This window comes from Phyllobates terribilis, unplaced genomic scaffold, assembly GCF_046119375.1.
Source record: "Phyllobates terribilis strain yellow unplaced genomic scaffold, ASM4611937v1 Scaffold_12__6_contigs__length_324123572, whole genome shotgun sequence".
NCBI classification, from domain to species: Eukaryota; Metazoa; Chordata; class Amphibia; order Anura; family Dendrobatidae; genus Phyllobates; species Phyllobates terribilis.
This window is the reverse complement of record NW_027362772.1, coordinates 246,988,582-247,013,017: the sequence shown is the minus strand read 5'-3', so window position 1 is coordinate 247,013,017 and position 24,436 is coordinate 246,988,582. Positions and strand designations below refer to the sequence as shown.

General features: G+C 42.9%; 1 protein-coding gene across 11 annotated transcripts in view; it reads right to left on the bottom strand.

The window, feature by feature from the left end:
• Positions 1-24,436, bottom strand: part of KAZN (kazrin, periplakin interacting protein) — a 755,495-nt gene that overhangs the window by 68,918 nt on the left and 662,141 nt on the right. For 10 of the 11 annotated variants that reach the window (XM_073656771.1, XM_073656774.1, XM_073656779.1 and 7 more), the window contains one exon: positions 3,954-4,145. In XM_073656771.1, the coding sequence (XP_073512872.1) occupies positions 3,954-4,145 (192 nt within the window). Of the gene's footprint in view, positions 1-3,953; positions 4,146-18,227; positions 18,382-24,436 lie in introns of those variants that run through there. The other variant, XM_073656782.1, reaches the window with a different exon arrangement.

Below are 24,436 nucleotides of genomic sequence, written 5' to 3'. Positions count from 1 at the left end.
TCTGTAAACTGATACAGCGCATAAGTCATTGTGATCACCCCATTAATGACCGAGACAGGTGCTTCCTCCAAAAAACAATGCAGACACAATGCCCTATTCTGTGATAATTGGTCTTTAATTCCCCCTCATTAATGCCTATTTATACAAATGACTGGGAATCCTAGGTGTAATTCCTGGGAGAACAGACAGCGCCTGCCCCCTGTACTCCAGCTTATCCTGACCCTGCTGAGTGGGAGGAGGTCAGATTAAATGTGGACAAAGCACAACGTGGAAACCCAGAGCAGGAAGCGAGGGGGATCTCACGAAAGCTTCCCTCAAATAAAATGTTACTTCAAATAATCGTTGTTAATCCCCAAATACCGAGGTCCTATCTAAACAGGAAGCTCACATCGCTGGCTTATGTCATCCCTCATCATTAGGTAATGGGCCCACAGCTTTCATAGACATACTAGAAAAAACAGCTTTATAACAAACGCACTTCTACATAAAGGGGTGAACAGTTTAGCAAAATGCTAAATCTGAGCCAAGTCTGCTCCAGTGCAATATCAGTAATAGCGGCATCCCCTCTACACACGTCATTTAGAAAACAGGTGTCTAATCGATCATCACGTTTTTGCCACCTAATCTGAGAGCAGCGTGATATAGGGGCAGAGATCCTGATTCCAGCTATATGTCACTTACTAGACTGTGAGCTGTAGTTTTGCTAAAATCCAAGTTTTATCTGCCGCAGCACCACCAGTTCTCCTCTTGAATGCTGAGCTCTGTATAACCCCGCCCACACCACTGATTGGCAGCTTCCTATGTACACTGTGCATAAACTGCCAATCAGTGATGTGGGCGGGGTTTTACAGAGCTCAGCATTCAAGAGGAGAACTGGTGGTGCAGCCAGAGACAAAAAAAAAACAACTCGGATTTTATCAAAACTACATTAAGGAGCCCTGTAAGTGATACATCGCTGGAATCAGTGTCTCTGTCCGCATATCAAACTGTTCTCAGGGGGTAGAAAAAACCCTGGTTACAGCTTTCCTTTAAGCACCACGGGCTGGTTATGACTGCTACATCTACACCTGATGTAGCTACATCACTGCAGAGACTTGTAGATTAAAAAAAAAAATGAAAAAAAAAAAAATCAGCCGATTTCTCAATTTCTTTTTTCTAGAATAACTAAAGTTAAAATTTCAAGTGTTGTACAGTCAATGGTAAAAAATCATACACTGGATAAAAGTAAGAGCCAAGCAGCACTAACAGTTTTTGCATAGAAGAATGAGGGGCAGGAAGCAGACCAATAAAGTGCCAAAAACCACATTCCTACCAAAAGACCACAACTACAGCAAAAGATACCATGAAAGGGACATGTCACCACCAGGTGGCGATCTTCACAAATCAAACACTGCAGCACAGAGACTATGATCAACACCAGGCAAGAAACATTTACTTTGCAAATCCAAGATTATTACAGATGAAAAGAGTCAAGAGTAGTCACACTGGAAAGTAACATTACATACAATACTATAAAATCATAATTTGGAAAACTGGCCACAATGGGTGAATTTTAACTGGCTCCCCACCCAAAATTTGTGCCAAATATTGAGTTACTAGTACCAAGTAAGTATATTGAATACATTGTGTTTAAACCTGGTGCCAGCTTCTTCTGGTTGGTATATTGTATTTTCTCAGTAGTAATTTGGGTTACACCTGGTGCCAGCTCTAATTGGATTTGTATGAAAAAAATATTCTAATTACTACTTTGCACAATCTTCAAATCAAAGTAAACAAAATCTTTAATATCTAAAGCTAAACTGAACAAATTAAAAAGATATACTATATGGCGAGGATGAACCAGAAGAGAGTAAAGATTATATAACTAGTTAAAAGTTTACAAAAACCTGTTCAAGCAAATGCTTTTCTTTATCAGAATGTGCACATTGTAAATCAGACTGTAGGTAGCAAAATCAGGAAGCAACATATATGGAAAAAAAGAGTAAACGTGTGAAATGAAACAGCTATGTATTTTACCTTCGATTCTTCTAAATACCCACCTTTTACGCTGATGAAACTTTAACCCCCTTGGCATTCTCTCAAGCAGCTTCATCAGGTTGTCAGCAAGTAAGCCTTGTCAAAAGTATACTTGTGGAATCAATGGCCTTTAGAAAATGTTCGCCACCAGGTGTATTTTGCAGAGGCAGTGTTGGTACACTGCTAAGCCCTATTTCACATCTGTTCAAAGCCAGAATATGGCAAGAACTGCTCAACTAAGAAAAATGACAGTCCATCATTACAGTCAGCCAATCTGGAAAATTGCTAGAACCTTGAAGGTATCCTCAAGTATAATCATGAAAGTCATCAATCGCTGTGATGAAACTGGCTCTCATAAGTCCTGCCGTAGGAAAGGAAGACCAAGAATGATCTCTGCTACAGAGGATAAGTTCCTTACAGTTAACAGCCTCAAACTATAAATAAACAGCACCTAACATAACAACCCTCATAAATGATGCTCAGTTATTAAGTAATAGATATATCTCAACAATAACTGTCCAGAAGCAGCTGAGGGAATTGGTTGAATTGCTGCAAAGAAGCCACCATTGAGAATTACAAACAAGAAGAGACTTGATTGGGCCAAGCAACACAAGGACTGGACATTCGATCAGGGAAGAGTTGTACTGTGATCTTTGGGAGACACAGGAAAGGTGAGTGGATGGTTACTACATGTGTGGTGCCCACCGTGAAGCCTGTAGGGTGGAGGTGTGATGGTGGAGGGTGCTTTGCTGGTGACACAGTTGGTGATTAATTCCAAATTCAAGGCACAGTATGACATGGCATCCCATCTAGTTTGTGCTCAATGGGACCATCATTTGTGTTGCAACAAGACAATTTCCCAAATCATATCTCCAGGATATGTAAGGGCGATGCGACCAAAATGGAGAAGAATGGAGGCGGTGTCAGAAGACATTGGCCTTCACAATCACTCAAGCTCAACTCAATTGAGATGGTTTGGGATGAATTGGAGTCAGAGTGAAGGCAAAGCAGCCAACAAGTGCTCAGCACCTTTGAGACCTCCTTCAAGACTGGTGGAAAGCCATTACAGGTGACGACCTGATGAAGCTGCTTGAGAGAATGCCAAAGGTGTAACAGAGGGGTAACTTTGAAGAATCTAAGGCTTCACACATTCTGTTTTTGCTGCATTCAGTCTGAATCAGAATCCACAATGTGCACATGCTGGCAGAGATATACCCATACGCACGATAATTACTATAATTACATCAATAAGATATTCAAATAGACAAAACAGGTCCTGACGCCACCTTGTATGCCCACACTTATTCATAACCTAGGTGCTCACATCACTATTTACCTTGGACCTGTTGGGTGACAGAATGCCAAGGTAAAGGAAATAGTTGAGGTTACACATCCACATACTACTAAAATTGTCACCAATGATCTGGAACCTCAGTATGGTCAGTGTGTGGTCAGAGGGGAAAGTGGAACTATGGCGCCAGGTGCAGACATGGTGCAATTGTGGGAAATCTCTACAGAAAACTGCTCAGGCCCCGTGAAAAACTGACACAACTGGTTGATATTGTGGAACTATTGTGCGGAAATCAGATTTCACACGTTATATCTGGTAATGCCCAGGCTGGACCAATATTGCTGGAGGCTGTTGTCCTGAAAAAACATTTGTTGGGCTCCCAAATAATTGTGCCTCATGAAGAAAACCCTCATCACGGCATTTGGACGTCATATAGGGGGTCCCCTATTAACCATCTATGAGCCAAACTGGAAAGATGTTCTTTGAGAACGGCTCCCGCTCTCGAGGACTTGAGCTGTCGATGTATTACTGAAAGTGCGGCCATTTTTTATATACTAGGGGCAGACCAATCAAACATTCTACTAAATGAGGAGAGATGGGGATCCCCTCAAATAACAGTGATAAGAAACAGACTGGCAACCATTACCCTGCAGTGCCTCCTTTGCCCGCGCCAACTCTTGCTCTTTCTGCGCCAGTTGCACCTTGAGCTCCGTAACAGAGAGTACCTCCGCCGATCGGCTGTCGTGCGATTCCTCCAGGTCCTTTGCTAACATTTCCTTCATTTGTCGGAGCAAGTGAACCTCATCTTGCAGCTGTGACACCTCTTCCCTTAGCAGCACTGCAAATTAAAGGAAACAAAGAGCCGTATGTAATTTCTGCAGAAACACGAGAACGACAAGTCGTAGAAAATTAATACGTTTTTACAACAGTTCATCAAAAATACTCCTCTAGAGAATACGCAAGCAAGATGGAAGAGGGAGTAAACCTTTTCCTCGGTGTACTGTTTCTTTAACAATTAAAGGCAAATTACATTAAAAAAGTATACACCTCAAAGCTGTATATTTTTGGAGAGGTGATAAAGGAAAGATAAATCAGGACTTACTGTCCATAATTCTACTTAGAGGGAAGCAATCATTATCACGATGACCTACTGTATAAATTAGGTTTTAGTGCGGAATGTATTTTTGAGGATTTTTTTTAGCATTAACATATACATCGTATTAAGATTAAAATAATGTATTTTCCAACTGGCCATATTTAATCTCTAACTTCCTATTTCAGGAAATAACACATGTATATTAGGCACAACAGACTTTTGTATTGAAGTGTCTAATGAGCATGTGCACAAGTCATTGTGAAGGGAGGGGGAGCAGCTGTGACATCGCTGATTGTGATTGGTGGATTCTGTGTTATACGCAGTTTGTAGAGGTTATAAGTCATTTTAATACGGTCAATGATAAGGAGGAGACTGCTGAAAATCTTCAGGAAAGGACAAGAAGAAGGAGTCTAAAAAAGTCCAGTAAAAAAAACAAAAATAAATAAAATAAAAAATTAATATAAATAAATCTAATTTTTTTTTATATTTAAAAAATAATAATGTGCAACACGAAAACCTAATCATAGCTTCCCTTTAACCTTTAATCCAATAGTTTAACATGATATAGATGGAAAGCATGGATTACTACTAAACACAGGTAACTATGGTTCTACATAGTTGATCATCTTGCTTTCCCCTCGTTACAGTCATCAGATCCTTGGGATCAACCCATTACCAACAACCACCTTCTGCACGTGAGGGACAACGTCCTAAATATCATGGAACTTCCGGTAGAACCTGTTTGGACAGTAAATGTTACAACTATGTGCTCACAGAATTAATTGACCAGTAATTTATGCTTAGTCATAGATTTGTAGAAATGATAATCCTGGATGAGTAGAGAGACAATGGAATGTCAGAAAACGAAAGGCAGAAGCCCAAATAAGTGGTTACTGCTTTCTAATACTCCCTGGACTCCAATAGCTTTCACAGTTTCAATGTAACAATCCCAAATGTATTCAATATCTCAACAACACACTTTCATGTGGCAAGACTTCACCTTTAGCCACAAATGTTATGGAGATACTTTCCACCTTACGTGTAACATGTACTATCCTGGTCTACCGGAATTATCCAAACAAATTAAACATTAACTTCTACCCAAAACATAAAATGGGTTCTCCTAAAGTTCTTACATAATAGGTTCATGAGCAGGAGGACACATTCGTCATATCTGCTCTATTGACCACCATTGCAAATATCTGGTTGTCTGAATGTCCTTAATGACCACCATGTTCCATAATCTTCTCAAACTCAAGTGGGATGAATGGACGATCCAGTTGGGAGACTACTACTGCCTACAACTTCTAATCTACTTTGAAGTGACCCTCCACCCTAAGGCTTAAAAGTGCCCATGCATTTCTCATTTATTGTCACCCTACCTGGTGTTCTCCAGTTTGCCTCCCGCTGCCTCCTCTGATCGACGTTCTGTTTCTCCTGCTTCCAATATGGCAGACACAGCGGCATGGGGATTGTAGTGGCAAGTCTAAACCACTTTTTTCCCCCGGTTTTTCTGTGCTATGAGATTTTGATTTCACAGAAACACCCTTAAAACCAGCAAAGATCTGAAGACCAACTACTCACTCGATCATGAGCCAAGATATACCGAACCAATACCAGCCTCATCTCACATACTGGTCATCGGCTATGCAGTGGCTTTTCTGTTCTGTGAAAAATGGACGATGCCCAATATGGATGCCTATACACCACCAATTGGGATTTCCTAAAAACATTCCTACAACTGCATTTCTCAGATTTAAGCTTCAAATCGCCTCTCCTTAAAGGAGTGTAATTGCGTTCATAATCACCACCGGAGTCCCCTCAAGGAAATTTTTTCAATTACGACTAATTGAGGCTACAGGAGGACACACACCTAAAACCCAGAACATCAATTCTACCTAGTTAGGCCAGTTTTGCATGGCCTTTAATTAAGGAGTGAACACATGGACCAAAGGAGTCATTAAACCATCCCTAAAATGTTGGCTAATTAAGGCCATCTGCAACTATATAGCAGCACAGAATACATCACTGCGCAACTTGGAAGATTTGCCAGGGGTCAGATAACTTTTCAACAAATCCTGGAGGACTTGTGATGAACACCATATAGGCGGCCGCTCTGGTAGTTTAGAATCCAGGTTGAGGAGGACTCCCGCATACATGTGATTCTCCATTTTTCAGAAGGGTCCTCTTAGCAGAGCTCAGAATAAATGATAAATCTTGATATACGGATTCTTTCCTGTGTGCGGCTCTGATGAGGGGTCAAGTCAACCGACTGTGTAGTCCTGGTGCAGAACAGCTCTGCAGTAGCCACAGGGAGTAAAAATATTTTGCAGATCAAAGCCGCCTAATGACAAATAATAGATCTCGCAGGCAATTAAGGGTCACAGTTTAAAGTGAACCTGACGTTCCAAAAATCTGAAAGCTAAATTTCAAAGGGTTTTGAAATTTAGTCTATATTATGCTGCCTGGAGAATACAGAGTATAGCAATTTCATGGCAAGACTTTTAAATCGAGACTAAAAAGGGACACACAATTAGCTGAAATACAGTATATTGCAACGCAGAGACCTGCCAGCTCCCTGCCCTGCAATACATGCTGCCAGTCAGAAGCCAGCAGCGGACGTCGGTGTGCAAGTCACTGGTGATGCATGGCAGGGACGTCATGCGCAGCCTGTCGGTTGTACGTTCAAGTCAGCTGCCGGCTTCTGCATCAGCTATAGAAGAGGATACCGCACGTTGTGGGAGTGGGGAAAAGTAAGAATAATTGTTTATTTTTAAATTTGTTGGAGAAGAGCCACAGAACAGGGACAGTATTACTGGAAGAAGCCCATGATGGGGCACATTATACCAGGATGGGGGACATAATTACTGAAAGGGGCCCAGGTTTTGGAACATTATACCAGGAAAAGGTACACGATAGAGGACATTATACCTGGAAGGGGCCCAGGATGGAGGACATTATACCTGGAAGGGGCCCAGGATGGATGATATTGTTACATGAGAGAGTGCACACGTATGTATTCACAGGATCTGGAATGCCACAAGGGCCTATAAATCTGACAAACATGCAGGTGGGGGCCCAGGTTCAAATTTTGCACTGGGGCCCATCAGACTCTAGTTACGCCACTGTACTATCCGCAAAAACAATGTCCACGAGAGAGTTCTTGTCAAGTATAGATTAGGCAGCACTCAGACGGACACATTAACCTCAAATGAGCCAATTCACATGCATGGCCCATCAATGCCTTTCACCTAATGGTTCTGTTTTCACCCAATAAAACACAGACTGGTGTTTCGCCATTCTTCGGCCACACCTCCATTAGAATACATTGACGTGATAGACCGAAAATGTGTTTCAGTCTCAATCACATGGATTTCTACAGTCTTCAAAACAGATGTGATGTCATTTCCAGATCTAGTTTATTTGACATGCTTTACACTGCAGCTCTGCCTATTCAGACTGGCTTCTGCGTATATGCACAGCACAAGCCCAATCACAATCTCTACAAGGTCAGTGCATACTATTTCTATTACTGCAAGGACACCACTACAAGCTAAACTACCAGCGAGAGAAATCAAGATTCGGTTAGGAACGATTGATTCTGTAGAACAGGATTTAGAATTCTGTTTGCTAAATGTAAAAATGCTCATTACGCAAAATTAAAGGTTTTTATTTATTTTTAGCAACAAAAATCATGTCCTTGTAGCATATAAAAGTAAAAATTCTTCTGACCTTCACATTTTCTAAATTATAGCTCCCCACATGAAAATTTAAGAAAAAAAAAATTGAATGTGCTTGGAAATGTAAAGTAACATATTTCTCAAATTCTTCTCAAAGATCCCCTGTCTAGTAATCAAGGAACGTTTACAGCAAGAATTTAGGATTAATATTACTTTTCAGAGCATGTGGCTAAAAAAAAAAATAAATCTAAGAAAAATAGAAGAAAAACATAAAAACCACAACAATCACAACAACCACCACCACCCACCACAACAACCACCACCACCACCACCACCACCACCTACTTTTTTTGGAAAGGTAGGAATCATGCTTTTGTCATGTAACCTTAAAATCACCCTTTATTTTACAGGATGGCTGGGTTAATATCATGAATAAGTTGAGAAGCTGTCAATCATCTATAGATCAGTGATACATGATCCACTAGTTTTCTGAAGTGACTAAAGTTAACCATATGAGCTGCTGATAGACCCAGAGTTAGCGCCAGCAGGACTGTATTGATCAGTGTTTCGCTATTACAATATCCCCTGTATGAAGACGTGCAGACAGGATCAATAAATGCTGAGTTGCATTAAGTCCAAGGGGAAGTGTCACGCTATTCGGATATTGCCATAGCCATGTCTGCGGGGACCTTGGCAAGCTGCTCATCCGCTGACAAAGGTGCTAAGGATGGAGCCAATGGCTAAATTACTATCACAATATCCTTGACACTTCCAGTCTGCTAAAAATATGCAATTTATCTAAGAAAGCTCCTTGTAAATTTCAGAAGGTCTACTTGTAAGTGTTTCAATGTATAAGGAATTCGCTTTATATTCTTTAGCATTTCCAACACATTACACTCCTTGTGATGCTCACAGAGGCGGTTTCAATTTTTTTTCCCTAAATCATTAGTACACAAAAATAAGAAACTTTGCAATTTCTCTCATCAGAGAAATCTGCTTCTCTTACTGGACTTATCATTCATTCTCAATTCACGGGTAAAATCGCTCAGACATTTTCATTACTGAGATAGGAGGAGACAGCTGGCGCTCAAAGTTCTATGGAGAACCAACGCTCGTTTCAGGAGAACTTGCAGCACAATGTGTGTCGGCTTCTAGCTCCTCCCTTCTCCATAGAATTCTGAATGTACCAACTGTCTTCCATTATCTCAGTAATGTAAAAAGCTGTATTCACTGAATACCGATTTTAGTATTAAACTGAGAGAGTGAAAAATCAATCCATCCAGGAGGAGAAAGAAGCAGATTTCTCTGATATATTACAACCTTGCTTATGTTCATGTGTATTATTGATATATGAAATAAAAATTTAAATGACGGTTAATCTATAAAGTAACAGTTGTCTTAGTTTTTATTTCATAAATCAATAATACACATGAAAATAAGAAAGATTGTAATATATCTCATCAGAGAAAGCTGCTTCTTTCTCCTCCTGGACTGATCAGGGGGTGCGCCCTCTGGCAGCCAGGGGTAAGAATCTGTATTCAATTAAGACAGATTTTCCAATTACTGAAATTGATGACAATTGCTTTTAAAATTATATGGCGGGAAGGGTAGTAGGAGGGAGGAACTAGAGGCAAACAAACATTCTGCTGCAAGTTCTCCATAGAACTATATGAGGACCAACTGTCATCTCCTAACTGAGTAATGGGAATGTCTGCGCTTATTGAAGACAGATTTTACCTTTGAATTGAGAATTTTGAGAATCAATGATTAGTCCAGGAGGCGAAAGAAGATTTCTCTAATAAGACATTGTACCAAGGTTTATAATTTCAAAATTATTTATTTTTTATGAAAGAATTTAAAACGACAGTTGCTTTAATTTTTGGGCAACTGAAAAAGACAGAAAACTCCAGAAGGGGGAAAAAAAACAAGTCCACTTTGCCTGAAGAGTACTATAGCAGTGGGCTACATGATGGGTGGGCAATAGGATTTACTGCCAACAAAGTTGCAGTGTTCCATTACAACCAGTAGCAGACCCAATGGCCTGGTGATTGTGAGGTGGAGACAGCCAACAGAATGCCATTTTGTGCCATTGCTGAAGACGATCATAACCAGTTGAGTTTCTGGAAAATTTATGAAGCAATAGCTTTCTGTTGACAGAAGGATTTATGAAATGTATCAAGCTGACAAGTCAAAGTATCCCCGCGTTTCATATATTTACCCTCTATCGAGGATTTGGAGATGCACTTTTCAATACATCTCCACCTCCTGCGAGACAAAAAGGTGAAGGAGATAGAGATCCTCTGTATAAAGCCAGAACCCGGTATATTTCCCAAGGCATTAAAATTCAATTTTTTATTGTTGACAGACATTTCAGCATCGACTGGCGTCTTGCATTATTCAAGGTATTTCAGAACAGAACCAAACTATGAAGAAAGTTAAAAGATTTGCTCAAAGTAGAACTGCTCTGAAAGTCTTCATAGATGACCAGAACATCAGTGGACCAACGCTGTACTGGAGATTCAAGAACCCTTCGATACGGTCATCTATAGCGGACCTTAAAAGGGGTTGTCTACTGAAAACAAGTAATCATCTATCTGCAATATACACCATACCCTAATAATTGGTGGGGGTCCGACTGCTGATTTGCACCCATCGGCAAATTGGGAAATTTTTGCATCCCGAAATGTGTTGAGACTTTACATTAAAATCCTCTACATTGTTAATACCTGATACTTTGTAGAGGATTTTAAATGTAAAGTCTCAATCAACAATGCATTTCGGGATACAAAAACCCCTTTTTCACATCAGAGAGACAGATGTGACTCCTTTAAAATGGAGTGGCAGTGCCCGAGCCTAAACGTTGTACTATTCTTTCCCCTTTCGGTTAGGCCATTTCTAGCAACCCCGTAGGGAATGAATGAGGAGGCAATCGGGCATATGTTTATATCCTGAAACGTGTTGTTTGAGACTTTACATTAAAATCCTCGACAAAGTATCAAACAACAACGCATTTCGGGGTAAAAAGACCTCCTTTTCAAGTCACAGAGACCAATGTGATTCCATTAGAATGGAGTGTCATATTGGATGCCTGATTGCCGCCTCATTCATTCTCTTTGGGGCTGCTAGTAATAGCCAAGCCAAAATTGGAATGAATATGACGGCAGATGGGCATGCGCACTCCCGCTCCATCCTACAGGAGTCACATCTGTCTTGGACTTGAAAAAGGGATCCTTGCATCCCGAAACGCGTTGTTTGAGGCTTTACATTAAAATTGTCTGCATTGTTACTACCGCTTATATTAGATGTTTTACGACCAAGATTGTCCCGGCATACCGTTTTATGATTGATTTGACCATTGTTCTTTTGGTTGCATTTGGCATACCCAATTGAAGATCCAGGATTGTGGTTGCATCAATGTCCCGCCCTAATTGAGCGGTAGGCACAACACCAAGTTCCCAACTCTACTATTTTTTATCCTTCATGCAAGTTACCACCCTATGTTTGTGCTCTCCCTTTCTTTTTTATGCCCATTTGATTATTGTATAGCATGTAAGCGTGCCCTAGCTAGGATTACCCCATCGTCCAAACTCATATATACTTTTTGAGATCCAATGCAAATCACATCTCTGGTTACCAAGACAAAGTGTTGCCTACGCGTGCCTTCACTCATTGCAAAGAATTGGAAAAAATTAAAGCGCTGTTCACCATGCAGACAGACTACAACAAAAGGGAAAACAATAAAAGTACATCACTGTACATGGGAATGACCCGAGGTATTGGAAAAGCTCCACAGAACTTCCTCAAAGAAAAAAAATGATTCCGCTTATACAAAGGCTTCAAAGCAAGACAGTAACAACATAAAAAGGGTCAAAAGTGAACGCAGAGACTGCATAACTCTGGTGTTTGGATAGTAGACATCATGTGCCCCACCCCACCCCAGCAGTAGACATCATATGCCCCACCCCACTCCAGCATGCCCCAGAGACATTACTTTGTATACTCTTAACGGAAAACAAAAATTTTAGGTTTCCAGGTAAACTGCACCTCCAGCAATATTTGCACGGGAGTTTATAGTACAAACAGATACAAAATGGGAGTATTCAGAGGCGCTGTAAAGCAGAGCACGATACGAAGCAACATAATGACTAATATTTCATTTTATTTTCAGAGCTGCATTCTGAATTCAGCATTCTGTGGGAACTGAGATGACAGATAGTAATCAAGTCTACAGACTGACCCTTTTTTTGTTTTTAGGATTATTTAGCTAAATTGACCTCATGGCTTATACCACAGATCACTGTGGACATTTTTGTGGATTTTGAAAATTGGACAGCGCAAAAATGGCATCAGAGTGTTGGCCAATTTTTTTTCCCGCGAACCTATAAATTTGCATTAGTGAGACTGATCCGAGACTAGGATCAAAATGAGATGTGTCTTTGATTTTGTGCGCACTACTCAGTCTACAAAAATACACTGACATGTGAAGAGCCCCATAGATAGATAGAACTCGTACAAGGAAAACGGACGTCTGAATGAGCCCTTAGGGAAAAGGCAGAGGGGTGGCAAAGATAAAGATAACTAGCTACTGACAGGTACTTTCCGATTTGGCAAAGTTTCACATGACTTAGGCCAATGTCACCTGGTTTTATAAGAGTTTTTTTTTGGAGCACATCAGCTCTAAAATTACTTAGCAAAAATTCTTGGAAAATTTTTTTGTTTTTGTTCATATGAGGAGGTTTTTGAGCTTTTTATTTTTTCCCCTTAAGTGGTTTAGAAAAGAAAGTGTATGTGACTTCTTTGAAGAGGAACATGAAAGATCTCTCCAGTCAAGGCGTTGTCCAATCAAATGGTGGCAAAAAAAACAAACCCACGCTTTGAGAAAACTATACACGAAACAATTTTGGAAAAGAAAAAACTCCTCTAAAAACTTCCCCAAAAAAAGGAGAGTTTACTGAAGCGGCCTTCTGCTTGAAAACTTTTAGTTTCGCATTGAAAAAAACAGTCTGCACATCACCTTACTAGACACAAATATCAGACATTATCTACAATTCCAGTCTCGTTAGAAACACCTATAGAGTAAATCCTACGCACAATTGGTCACCAGTGACATCCCAAGAAATTGGCATAGTGACATCTCTGCTCCGAGACTGGCAGAACTCTTTCCTTTCCCCATATCAGTATTGCACTGACCATGGCCAAAGATTATTCCACCCTCAACTATGCAGCATAAGATTAAAGGGATTGGCTACTTTAATTTTCTTTCAACAGATGTGGGAAATGATTATGCACTACAGGTACCCAACACCCCCTTGCACTTGTTAGTATAACCAGGCGTGTAACTATTGCTGCAGCAGAGGGTGCGGGTGTGACCGTGTGGGAGGGGGGACCGCCGACACCAGCGCCAATTTCACCTGGATGTGCATTCTTGGACGCACATTCGACTGAAATGTATTGTGGCTCTGACTCTCTGCACTGCAACACATGCTACTGGCCAATCAGAGGTCAACAGAAATCATCATCATCTTGCCCATGACGGGCAGCGCATGACAGCAACATCATGCGCTGCCTGTGCCGGCACAGCTGCGCCGGCTATGGAGGAGGACCCACGTTGTGGGAGAGGAGGAAGGTAAGAATAATTTTTGTTTCATTTTAAAATATGCAGGAGAACAACAGAAGGGAGCCAGGATGGGGTACACTGTACCAGGAAGGGGAGGACATTGTATCAGGAAGGGGAGGACATTGTACCAGGAAGGGGCCCAGGACTGGGGACATTACAGGGAGGTGCCAGGATGGGACATCATTACTGAAAGCTGCCCAGGATGGAGGACATTATAGGAAGGCACCCAGGATGGGGGACAACATTATTGGAAGAGGTCAGGATGGGGAAATTATTTCTGGACGAAGCCCAGGATGAGGGACATTATTACAGGAAGCAGCCAGGAGAGGGGATGATATTATTACATGGGGGGGGGGGGGCCAACGCATGTGTCTTTATAGGATCTAGAATGCTACAAGGGCTCATACATCTGACCAACATGCAGGTGGAGGCCTAGGTGCAAGTTTTTCACTGGGGTCCATTGGACTCAAGTTACGCCACTGAGTATAACTCCACCGCCCACTTGTTCTCACAATGGCTGCCGACGGAGGAGCATGTGACCAGACCTGTCCTTCAATCTTCTCCAATTGAAAAACACAACATGGGTAAGCGGTTATTCAATTGGAGGATGCTGAAGAACAGGCTCGGTCACATGCTCCTCCATCAGCACAAATTATGTGGATTGCCATATGCAGGAGGAGAACCTAGGACTTTTCTATATTCTCATAACAAAATCGTGTCCCCGACAGAGTCGCTAAAACAAAGCTGAAGTGGTCAACCCCTTTAAGACCATTCGCAAAAGGCTTCTTTATTTTGATAAGACTTCGAGAACATCTACACACGCCTGCATGGTGTAATTGGGCCTCTTGTCTACGTGAAGTACAGTAAGAGAACACAAAGCCTAATTAATGAAAGCACTTGGGTTACCAGACGGTTAATTCTGTAAGACCTTCATTCTGTTCTAAAGTGACAGGTTTACAGCAAAATCCCTAAATCATTAGACAAATCCTATAGCAAAGCTTCCAAGGCTTCATGTAGGAGAGAAGGATTTTGCGTTACCTCAAGTGGGTGGTGGTTTCTTATCAAATCCATGAGCAGTAGATAAAGAAAAACAAAAATTAGGTGGGGGGTGTCAAATCTGTGAGTGTCCCAATGTCTGGCCTTCTACATACACTACCTAGGCCCAAAGTGCAAAGCAAATCGAGACCTCACTATAGTGATGTCCAAATCTGGATCTATACTTCTTAAAAAGTGTTCTCTACTCTTGACAATGCTAACTTATTGGAACAGTAAGATGTTCACTCCGACCCTTGATAATTACAATTAGCGGTTATATGCGTAATATCCTTTCCCTGCAGCACCCCCAAAGGAGAAATTAGGCATTACACGGTAACTATTCCAATCAATGTATGCAATGCCGAAAGGTGAGGTCCTCCAAAGCTTGAGACAGTTAGTGATCACTCATTAAAGTTGCTTGACTCAGCGATTCCTCAAGAAACGTGGTGAAATTGTTTTTTTATTAGTGCCCACTCAATTAAATGGAAAGCCATTGTTGGAATTTATCTGTATACTGCAGAGAAAGGCGTTTAGCCTGAGGACTATTCAAGAACGCCAGAAATCGATATTTATGGAGACAATATAAAGCTTTACAAAAGGCAGAAGTGTACAAGGCACCAACGACCAAACAATGATGGCTAATAAAGAGACTTTAATGTCCTACGTGCAATTATTGGACTCAAACAGCATCAAAATAAGCCAATGAGCCATGCAAGCCAAGACGGACCGCTATAACTTCAAGATGTCACTAGGTTAACTGGCTTCCTACCAAACTGGCCAAAGTATGTATGAAGGGGAAATGAGGTTTTGGCTCACTACTGAAGATAGGGAAAATATGCAAACTGTACAACACTATGGAATACGTTGGTGCTAAATGTAACAAGAAAGATCGTTGATAACAAGGACAAGATCTGTAGGATAAGCAAAGATGTAACTGGACCGAATCTCCTAGTCCCCCCCATTATATTTTGGTAGCCCCTGTATAGCAAACAGGTCTCAAACACAGACGAAAGATGGCCAAACACGAAGATTTTGTTGGGACCAACCAACTATCAGATGGGTATAGTGGGCTCCAGAAAGCTGGGGGAGAAAAGGATGCAGCAGTTGGCATTTCAACATCTGATCCTAAGCCGATGCCAGAGGTTCTCGTCTCTCCCCATTGAGCTCGCACATGTGCCTGGGAGAGTCAGGAAAGATGCTCGTCTGCTGAACAAACACTTGCCCAATAGCGCTCATGTGTATGGACAGCTTTAGACACAAGGACATAAAGGGAGACTGCTATGTCTGCTCCCCTTTAGCAATGTTCATAACAGGTAAAGTGATTAAAAAGTAAAATTTCACTTTTTAATAATTTTGTCCAGCATGGAAAGTTATTAAAGTTTGCAAATGACTATTAGGGAAAATGTCTTCATCCCTGTAAAAAAATTGCATGCAAGTCGCTTCCAAACCCTGTATTTTCCCGTGTCTATTTTCCTGCCTTCTGCTGCACTGATATCAGAATGTACTCATGTAGAGTACAGATGATGGCAGTGATGGGTTAGCACTTGTTTTGTCTTGTGTGTTCTGCTAAAGCTAGGTGCAGACGACTGTGTATTCTCGTGTGGGGCAGAGCGAATTTTTTTTTCGGTATCTTCTCCATTCTGTAAGTCCGTGGAAATCGGACTGCACTCGGAAGACATCCAAGTTCAGTCAGATTTCCACGGACTGACAGAATGGAGGAGATACGAACTCATTGACTTGCATGCCTGATTGGGATTCGAATGTCAGATCAAACTCTGTCATGCAGCAAATCCTCTCTCAGACCGGCCAAAAACTATGACAAGTGAACGACCCCAGAGACTAACAGTGCGGGTGCTATGTCCGATGTTTTGTTGGACCACACTAGGACCAAAAATCCGACTATGTGCACGAGTCCCAATCATTTATTCACCCCAGCAGTGTTCCTGTTTCAGTCACGGGGGAGGTGACGGCGCCGGTTCTGTCACCGATCTGAGTATACAGAGCGGCGGCAGTAACCGCCCCCAACCCTGACTGATAGCCGGCCCCAAAGCTGGTGGCGCAATTGCAGCCTCCACTCTGTATACTCAGATCGGTGACTGAACCTACGCCAGCCCTGGTCCCGTGACTGAAACCAAATGCTGCCGGGGGGGAATAAAGTCAATTTCTACCCTACAGTGTTCGGCTAAGTGCAGTCGCCGGGCAGCATAATAATGCTCTTAACCTGCATATTAACCCCATATCTACAGGTTAATAGCGTTTTATTTCTGGTGACAGGTTCCCTTTAAGAAAACAAAAAGTTAAGAATAAATTCGAATATTTTTGCTTTTTAACAAATGACAAAACGATGGAACCGGAGGAAATTGTGCGATTAAACACAACCATCTCTTGCTGGATATAGAATGGAAGACCAGAACTGTCGCTTTAGAAAAGTGAAAGCAGAGTGAGGAGGCAACGAAAAAGCCGCACTCTGTGGTTGAGAAGCAGCGGCCAGCGATGCTCCTCGCAGACCCACACGTCACAGCCTGAAGGATTCCAATACATTCAATTAGGGGATTAAACTGCTGAGCTGACGGCATCAAACTGCAGGATTAAATTGAAGAAATAAAGACAGAATCAGGGAGAACAGCGCGGCCTGTGTGGACCGTTGCCATTCATATGTAACTTGATGACTAGTCTTGGTTAAAAGGGATTGAAAACATGGCCAATTTCTTCGACAACAGCGCCACACATGTCGAAAGGTTGTGTCGGGTATTGCAGCTCAGCAGCTTTGAAATGAATGGGGTTGAGCTACAATACCGTACGCAACCTTTGGACAGGTGTGGTGCTGTTTTTGGACGAAAGCAGCCATATGTTATTAATTCAGGGCTACACCTTAAAGCTACAGACTTCCTATAATGGATGTGTGGCTGAAGACCAGAGTCCACCAGTAACTAGAGCCCATATGCAGGAGCCTCAATGGTTTGGTACGTCTTACCTACAGACATTACCATGCCCGGCCTCTCATTTAGAGATCATTAAACCCTTAATGAATGAATGGTATTTCGCTCGCTTCCTGTACAGACACGTTCGCTCTTATTTATTAAAGCTTTCATGGCGATCTTAAAGCTTTCCGCTCCCCCGCCAGTCAATGGCAGCGCCGGTGTAGGAGAATCGCACTGTCTGTCCCAAAAGACTTCTTCTCCAGTAAACCATGACTCCGCAGAATGAGAGTCCCCGACATAACATAAGCTCCGCGAAGAGGCTGCTCTCACCTGCAACCAACCACGACCGCCAACGAGAAGTAAAAGAAAATAAAAAGTGCAAGTGATTCACTCTATTCACCCTGTAAAAGGCAGAGGAAGCGGTGCCAAATTTGTTCTCCTCATGTTGTGGTTTTACATAGGACTGCAGGTATGCTTACGTCATTAGCTAGACAGGTAAAAGCGAGTCAGATCTGCTACATGAGAGAACGGGACGGGGTTAAAAAAAATAAAATAATGCCAAGCAACCTACCAGGTTTCCCTTCCTCCCTGTCTGACTTCATGATGGTAATTAATCCCTCCAGAAGCTGGAGAAGGCTCCCTCCCTCACATTTGGCTCCCGGCTCCTCCCAGCAATACAGGAAGAGCTGTTTGCTTTTACCTGGGCACCCAGGAATTTGACCTGCTCACAGGTTGCGGTAGTAGAAAGCATGATGTCACCGCAAGGCAACAGGATCGGGCGGGGATTGAGCAGCAGCGGGCTTGGCTTTCTGTCTGCTCTGCCATCCAGCTGAGCTCCCACTTCATTGCATCTCCTTTACCTTTTACGCTTACAAAGCCGGAATGGATCAAATATGCAAAGCACGGCAATGCCTACGTGATCCCGGGTTATTAATAAAAGCACCAATGTCCGTTTAGTTTACTAGGACAACTGGATAAACAATATGGCTACCATTTCACCCCAGATCAGGATGGTCCCTCAAGATTTCCTAAAGTCCTTCAGGTCGTCCGGAACTTGCTTCCCCCAAAAAATAAGGGTTCTAGATGTATCACTGAATAGTCAAACTTTCCATTCTCGAATCTTGGAAAACAGGGTGATGACCTCCCGTGGGAGAGTTATTGGTCATGTTGGTTTTCAACCAGCCCTGCCTCACTACGGAGCGTGTCCATAAAGTGCAGCCCTGCCTCACTACAGAGCGTGTCCATAAAGTGCAGCCCTGCCTCACTACGGAGCGTGTCCATAAAGTGCAGTCCTGCCTCACTACGGAGCGTGTCCATAAAGTGCAGTCCTGCCTCACTACGGAGCGTGTCCATAAAGTGCAGTCCTGCCTCACTACGGAGCGTGTCCATAAAGTGCAGTCCTGCCTCACTACGGAGCGTGTCCATAAAGTGCAGTCCTGCCTCACTACTGAGCGTGTCTATAAAGTGCAGCACTGCCTCACTACTGAGCGTGTCCATAAAGTGCAGCCCTGCCTCACTACGGAGCGTGTCCATAAAGTGCAGCCCTGCCTCACTACTGAGCGTGTCCATAAAGTGCAGCCCTGCCTCACTACTGAGCGTGTCCATAAAGTGCAGCCCTGCCTCACTACTGAGCGTGTCCATAAAGTGCAGCGCTGCCTCACTACTGAGCGTGTCCATAAAGTGCAGACCTGCCTCACTACTGAGCGTGTCCATAAAGTGCAGACCTGCCTCACTACTGAGCGTGTCCATAAAGTGCAGACCTGCCTCACTACTGAGCGTGTCCATAAAGTGCAGCCCTGCCTCACTACTGAGCGTGTCCATAAAGTGCAGCGCTGCCTCACTACTGAGCGTGTCCATAAAGTGCAGACCTGCCTCACTACTGAGCGTGTCCATAAAGTGCAGACCTGCCTCACTACTGAGCGTGTCCATAAAGTGCAGCCCTGCCTCACTACTGAGCGTGTCCATAAAGTGCAGCCCTGCCTCACTACTGAGCGTGTCCATAAAGTGCAGCACAGATTTATCTCAACTAAAAGTAGAGATCCTTAGATCATGAACAGAACAGATATTTATAGGACATTTCATAACTTTCCCAAATTCTTATGAAAACATTTACAGCACATCCTGCATTGTAGTACTGAAGCCAATTTATTTTATATTTTAGGAGTCCCAGTCGGTCCATTTTATACAGACTCCAACTCCACCAAAATGGACATTGACTCAAGACTCCACAGCCCTGCTGCATATTGGGACTATATATAAAGCAGAGGAATGATCTACTGCAGGAAGTGGCAGTATATACAAGGGCTGAGAGGACTGATGTTCTGCAGCATGTACATAGGTGCTGTACATAGAAGGGCTGAGAGGAGTGATGTAGTACAGCATGGGGGAATATATAAAAGGGGATGAGAGGAGTGATGTACTGCAAGATGGGGCTGTATATAGAGGGGGCAAGATTAATTATGTACTGCAGGATGAAAGCTGTATATAGAGGGGCTGAGTGGCGTGATGTACTTGTCGCGCCCCCGGGGCCGTGGGGTACTCGGCAGCCGGGCCCTCAGATGCTTGGGGGATATCACGCTGGCTGGCCTGGTCCGTGGCCCAGGGCGGACAACTAAAAAGAGGGGAATGCATATTGGGATAATAGGTTTGTAAATGTTTGTGACGCCACCTGCGGTTTCTGGTGAGGACCACCAGCGCTGCAGCAGTCCTCTGAGGCCGGTGTTCCGGCAGCTAAGATGGTGTAGCTCCCCACAGGTGGAGCTGGGCCTCAGGGCAGTGTAGGTTTAGGGAATGCAGGGATGCAGGACAGAGGTGACCCAGCCGTGTCAGAGTAAGAATAGGGACAGACACGATAGTCACTTCAGTACCTTTTACTGGTGGTATTCAAGGCACAATCCAGAGCACTGTAGGGTGAAGGGTGCATATCAGGATTCTCCCCAGTGAGCGGGTATAGGGCCTCCTGTTTCTTGCCTTTGTGTAGTAAGTTTCTGACCTGCTTGAAGCTAGGCCTAACTTAGTCTCTGTCTTGCACCGGCTGACCTTGTGGTAGGGCCTTCTGTTGGAGATCACTCTCCCTGCTTGCGGGGCCTCCGTGACTCCTGGCTCTGGTACGTATCAGCTTCTGGTGAACCTGGGACCTGTAGTTCACCAGGGATTCCGGTTGTTTCTTACTGGTTCATAGAGATCCCTGTAAGCTCGGACCTGGTGTCCGGTATATGCTTTCAGGGTGAGCTGGTTAAGCTCCTCTGCCTCCTATATTAACCACTTTCCACTGTCCTTCGGCCGCTCGGGGCCCTCACTAGGCTTCAGGGCCGCTGGAGGCCTAGCTTGCCTCACACAGCAGCCTGCGTGCAGCTACATCCGGTCTCTCTGCAGACTGAACACTGACTGGAGCAGCCTGGCTCCACCTTCCCTTTATATATCCCTATCAGGGCTCCCTCTGCTGGTAGGAGGTGGAAGGTGGAGGTGTTTGCATGTAGCGAGGGCCTCTTGTGGAGGAATCAGTCCATGCACCCCTCTAGGATCTGTGGCACGAATGCGCAGCAGGGGCGCCACATACTGCAAGATGAGGGCTGTATATACAGATGCAGAGAGGAGTGATGTACTGCAGGATGGGATTATTACTATTTGTAGGGAACTCTGGGTATTATTACTTTTGGTGGGGCCACAGAGGTAGTTGTAAATGGAGAGCATTATTCGTCTTAGTGGGCACTTGGGACATTATTGTTAAGGGGACAGTTAGGGAACTCAATTTTTAAGTGGGCTCTTAAAGGGTCATTACTACTTTAATGCAGCACACTGGGTATTATAACCATCAAAGGAGCACACAGGAAATTATTACTTTCTAGAGCTTAAAAAAAGGCACTATTTTCTAAAGCAATCACAAAGGGCATTAATATTTTCTGGGGCCATTTAATTGCTAGAGGGCACTAGAGGTGATTACTATGCAAGTACCCTATTATGTAGGGCACTGAAAGTAAAACAGATACCGTGCCACACAGCAGGTGCAGTAATCAGGACAGCAAAGGGCTCAGCACCGGGGTAGCTGCAAGATGGGGAATTTTGGTTGGGAATAGATGGGGGGGACCTGAAAACGTGTAGTCAAATATATCTTTGCAGTAAAATCTGCAGACGAGTCATGGATTGAAGAAGCCTTCATGGAGGTCGGGGTCACAAAGTACGGACTAGAAAAGTGAACGACCCCCATCAGGAAGACCGTCACCTGTGAATCACTATATATAACTGTACATTAATCAGTGGGTAGCAGTATTTTGGTCACCCTTTGATCAGCACATTTTTAGAGAGACTCTTGTATCATAATGGGTTTGCCAACATAATCCAGTTATGCACCAGTAACAACTTTGTAAGTGTATGGTCCATTTTGCTCTTGAGATTTGTGCAGTCCTTGGTGCCAGAGATTTTCACAAATTATAACCCATTGTGATCCATGAACAGTATGTTGGTTTACACTGTCCTTTATAGACCTGAAGCAATGGGTGCACTGCTCTATAGTCAAAAGTGGCCGGTTCACACAGAAGTCAGGCAGCGCAAGAACGTATCAAGGGCCCATTCTTCATATGCTTGGCCCCAATTTGCATCCCTTGTGTTTCACCACACTGAAAATAAGACTTTCCTGGGATAAAAGGCTTCTTCAAGGGTCTTTTGGGGCTTTTTGCTCTCTGCACAATACGTTATATAGTATAGAAGGTTATGCAACACGAATGCAATGGCATGTTCCCGTTGCTACTGGTACCAAAGGTTTGATTAACTAAGGATATAGGATACCTGTGCTGGTATTCTATTACTGGTGAACAAAACCCTACTTATAAAAACATGGACACCCCCCTTCCTCGTTCATGACTTGAATGCCTCAGTGCTATTCACCAGTGAAAAGTTCTCACGAGGGGGATGTTGGATCTTTAACAGCAGCGATAGGGGGTGCATTAACAATATACACTGAACCAAGAAGTTTTTGACCCTAAAGAAAAATTAACGGTTGTCTCAATGCTGGTTATTTCTACAATTGCCCAATAAACAAGCACATCTATATTCATAAAGATGGGAATCTTAGAAGGAATAAAGGATCAGGCATCCAACAGGCTAATTATTCTTCCCCTGACGTCTACTATTAAGAAAGGGTCAGGATTGCCCCAAACATTTGATCAACGGCCAAATCTGTCAGTTTCTAATGAGTAGGCACCTTAAATGGGATCCATCACCAGATTTTTGCCAATTAATATGAGAGCAGCATAACGTATAGACAGAGACCCTGAGTCCAGTGATGTGCTACCTCCTGTAGTTTTGATAAATTCACTGTTTTATTAGATTACTAGAGGACTAGTAAACCAGCTGCCATGTAGTTCCATCTATTCATGAGCTCTGTATAACTCCGCCCCCACCACTGATTGGCAGCTTTCTGTTTACACTGTACATAAGCTGCCAATCAGTGGTGTGGGCGGGGTTATACAGAGCTCAGCATCCCGAGAACTGCTAAATCTGCAGCAGATAAAACAGTGATCTTATCAAAACTGCAGGAAGAAGCCCAGCAAGTGATACATCACTGGAATCATGCTTTTCTCACGTAGGGCAGCAGAATCTTGGTGACAGATTATCTATCATTTTACTAAATGTCATCTGACGCTGAAATCCCATCCTAAACAGACCACATCATGAACATACAAATAATTGTACTTTCCCATTAATTTTGAGAATTCTCAACAATGACAATTATATCATTAGCGGGAATTATTATTATTTTTTTTTTTTGCCAAAAGCAATAAAAAAAAAAAAATTTACATATAGGAACTAATTGCCCCAAAAACTAGGAAGGAACAACCCAATTGTTCCCTGCTTATGACAAATGCAACTTTCCATAAAGAGATCGGCTTCATCAAATTGGCTCAATGGCATCTGAGATTTTAAAACCTACCCTGGACTACCATATTTGCTTGGGGCTGTCATGAACTGCATAAATATGTTCTCAAAAGATGCTCATTTTTCTAGCTCACAGAGGGTAGCATCAATGGGAAACCCCTCTTAAAACCAGCCAGCCGCTTACCCAACTCTAACCACCATTTATGGACCAAGGGGGCAGCCGGACAGCCATTGCCATTGTGACTTCACTCTAGTCTGACTCTCTAGGCTTTAAATAAGCAGTCATTTTGTTGACCTGAGTTCCTCTTGACTCTGTTGTAGTCAGACAAGAGAGGACGTGTTTTATTCATATAGCGCCATGCTATGAATCCTGCCATCATATTTCAGCATTAGGTTAGTTCAATAGGAATGGTTCAACTTTAGAGAAGTTCTACAAAACATAAAACAAAAAACGCTTGAGCAGCTTATAATGGTTCACAGAAGAAAAAGCCAAATCCCAGGTGACAACAGTCCTTCCAGTAGATGTACGTATCGTTACACAGAGCATCCTGGAGAATGGCGGTTACCGGGAGCTGTGGTTTGTTAAGCCTCAGATCAAACAGTCAAAGAGTTTTGGAAAGAAAAATCACTGGGAAACTACAAGTGCCAGAACAGACCCAGAGAAGTATTTAAAGGGAGGTTTGTCAGGTTAGAAGGTGCCAGAAATAACGAAACGCCAGCGATGAGCAAGAGAAAAAATAAACAAAAAGCTGCATCATAAATCCTGTTAGAACGCAAATAAAAAAAATAAATTATGAACAATAGGAAAATTATGTATATGGGGATTTTGTTACAAAGCCTTAAAATGTTGTCTCGTGACAACCTCTTCCATAAGACATATTGTGGCTTATGGTCATCACTTTGGTG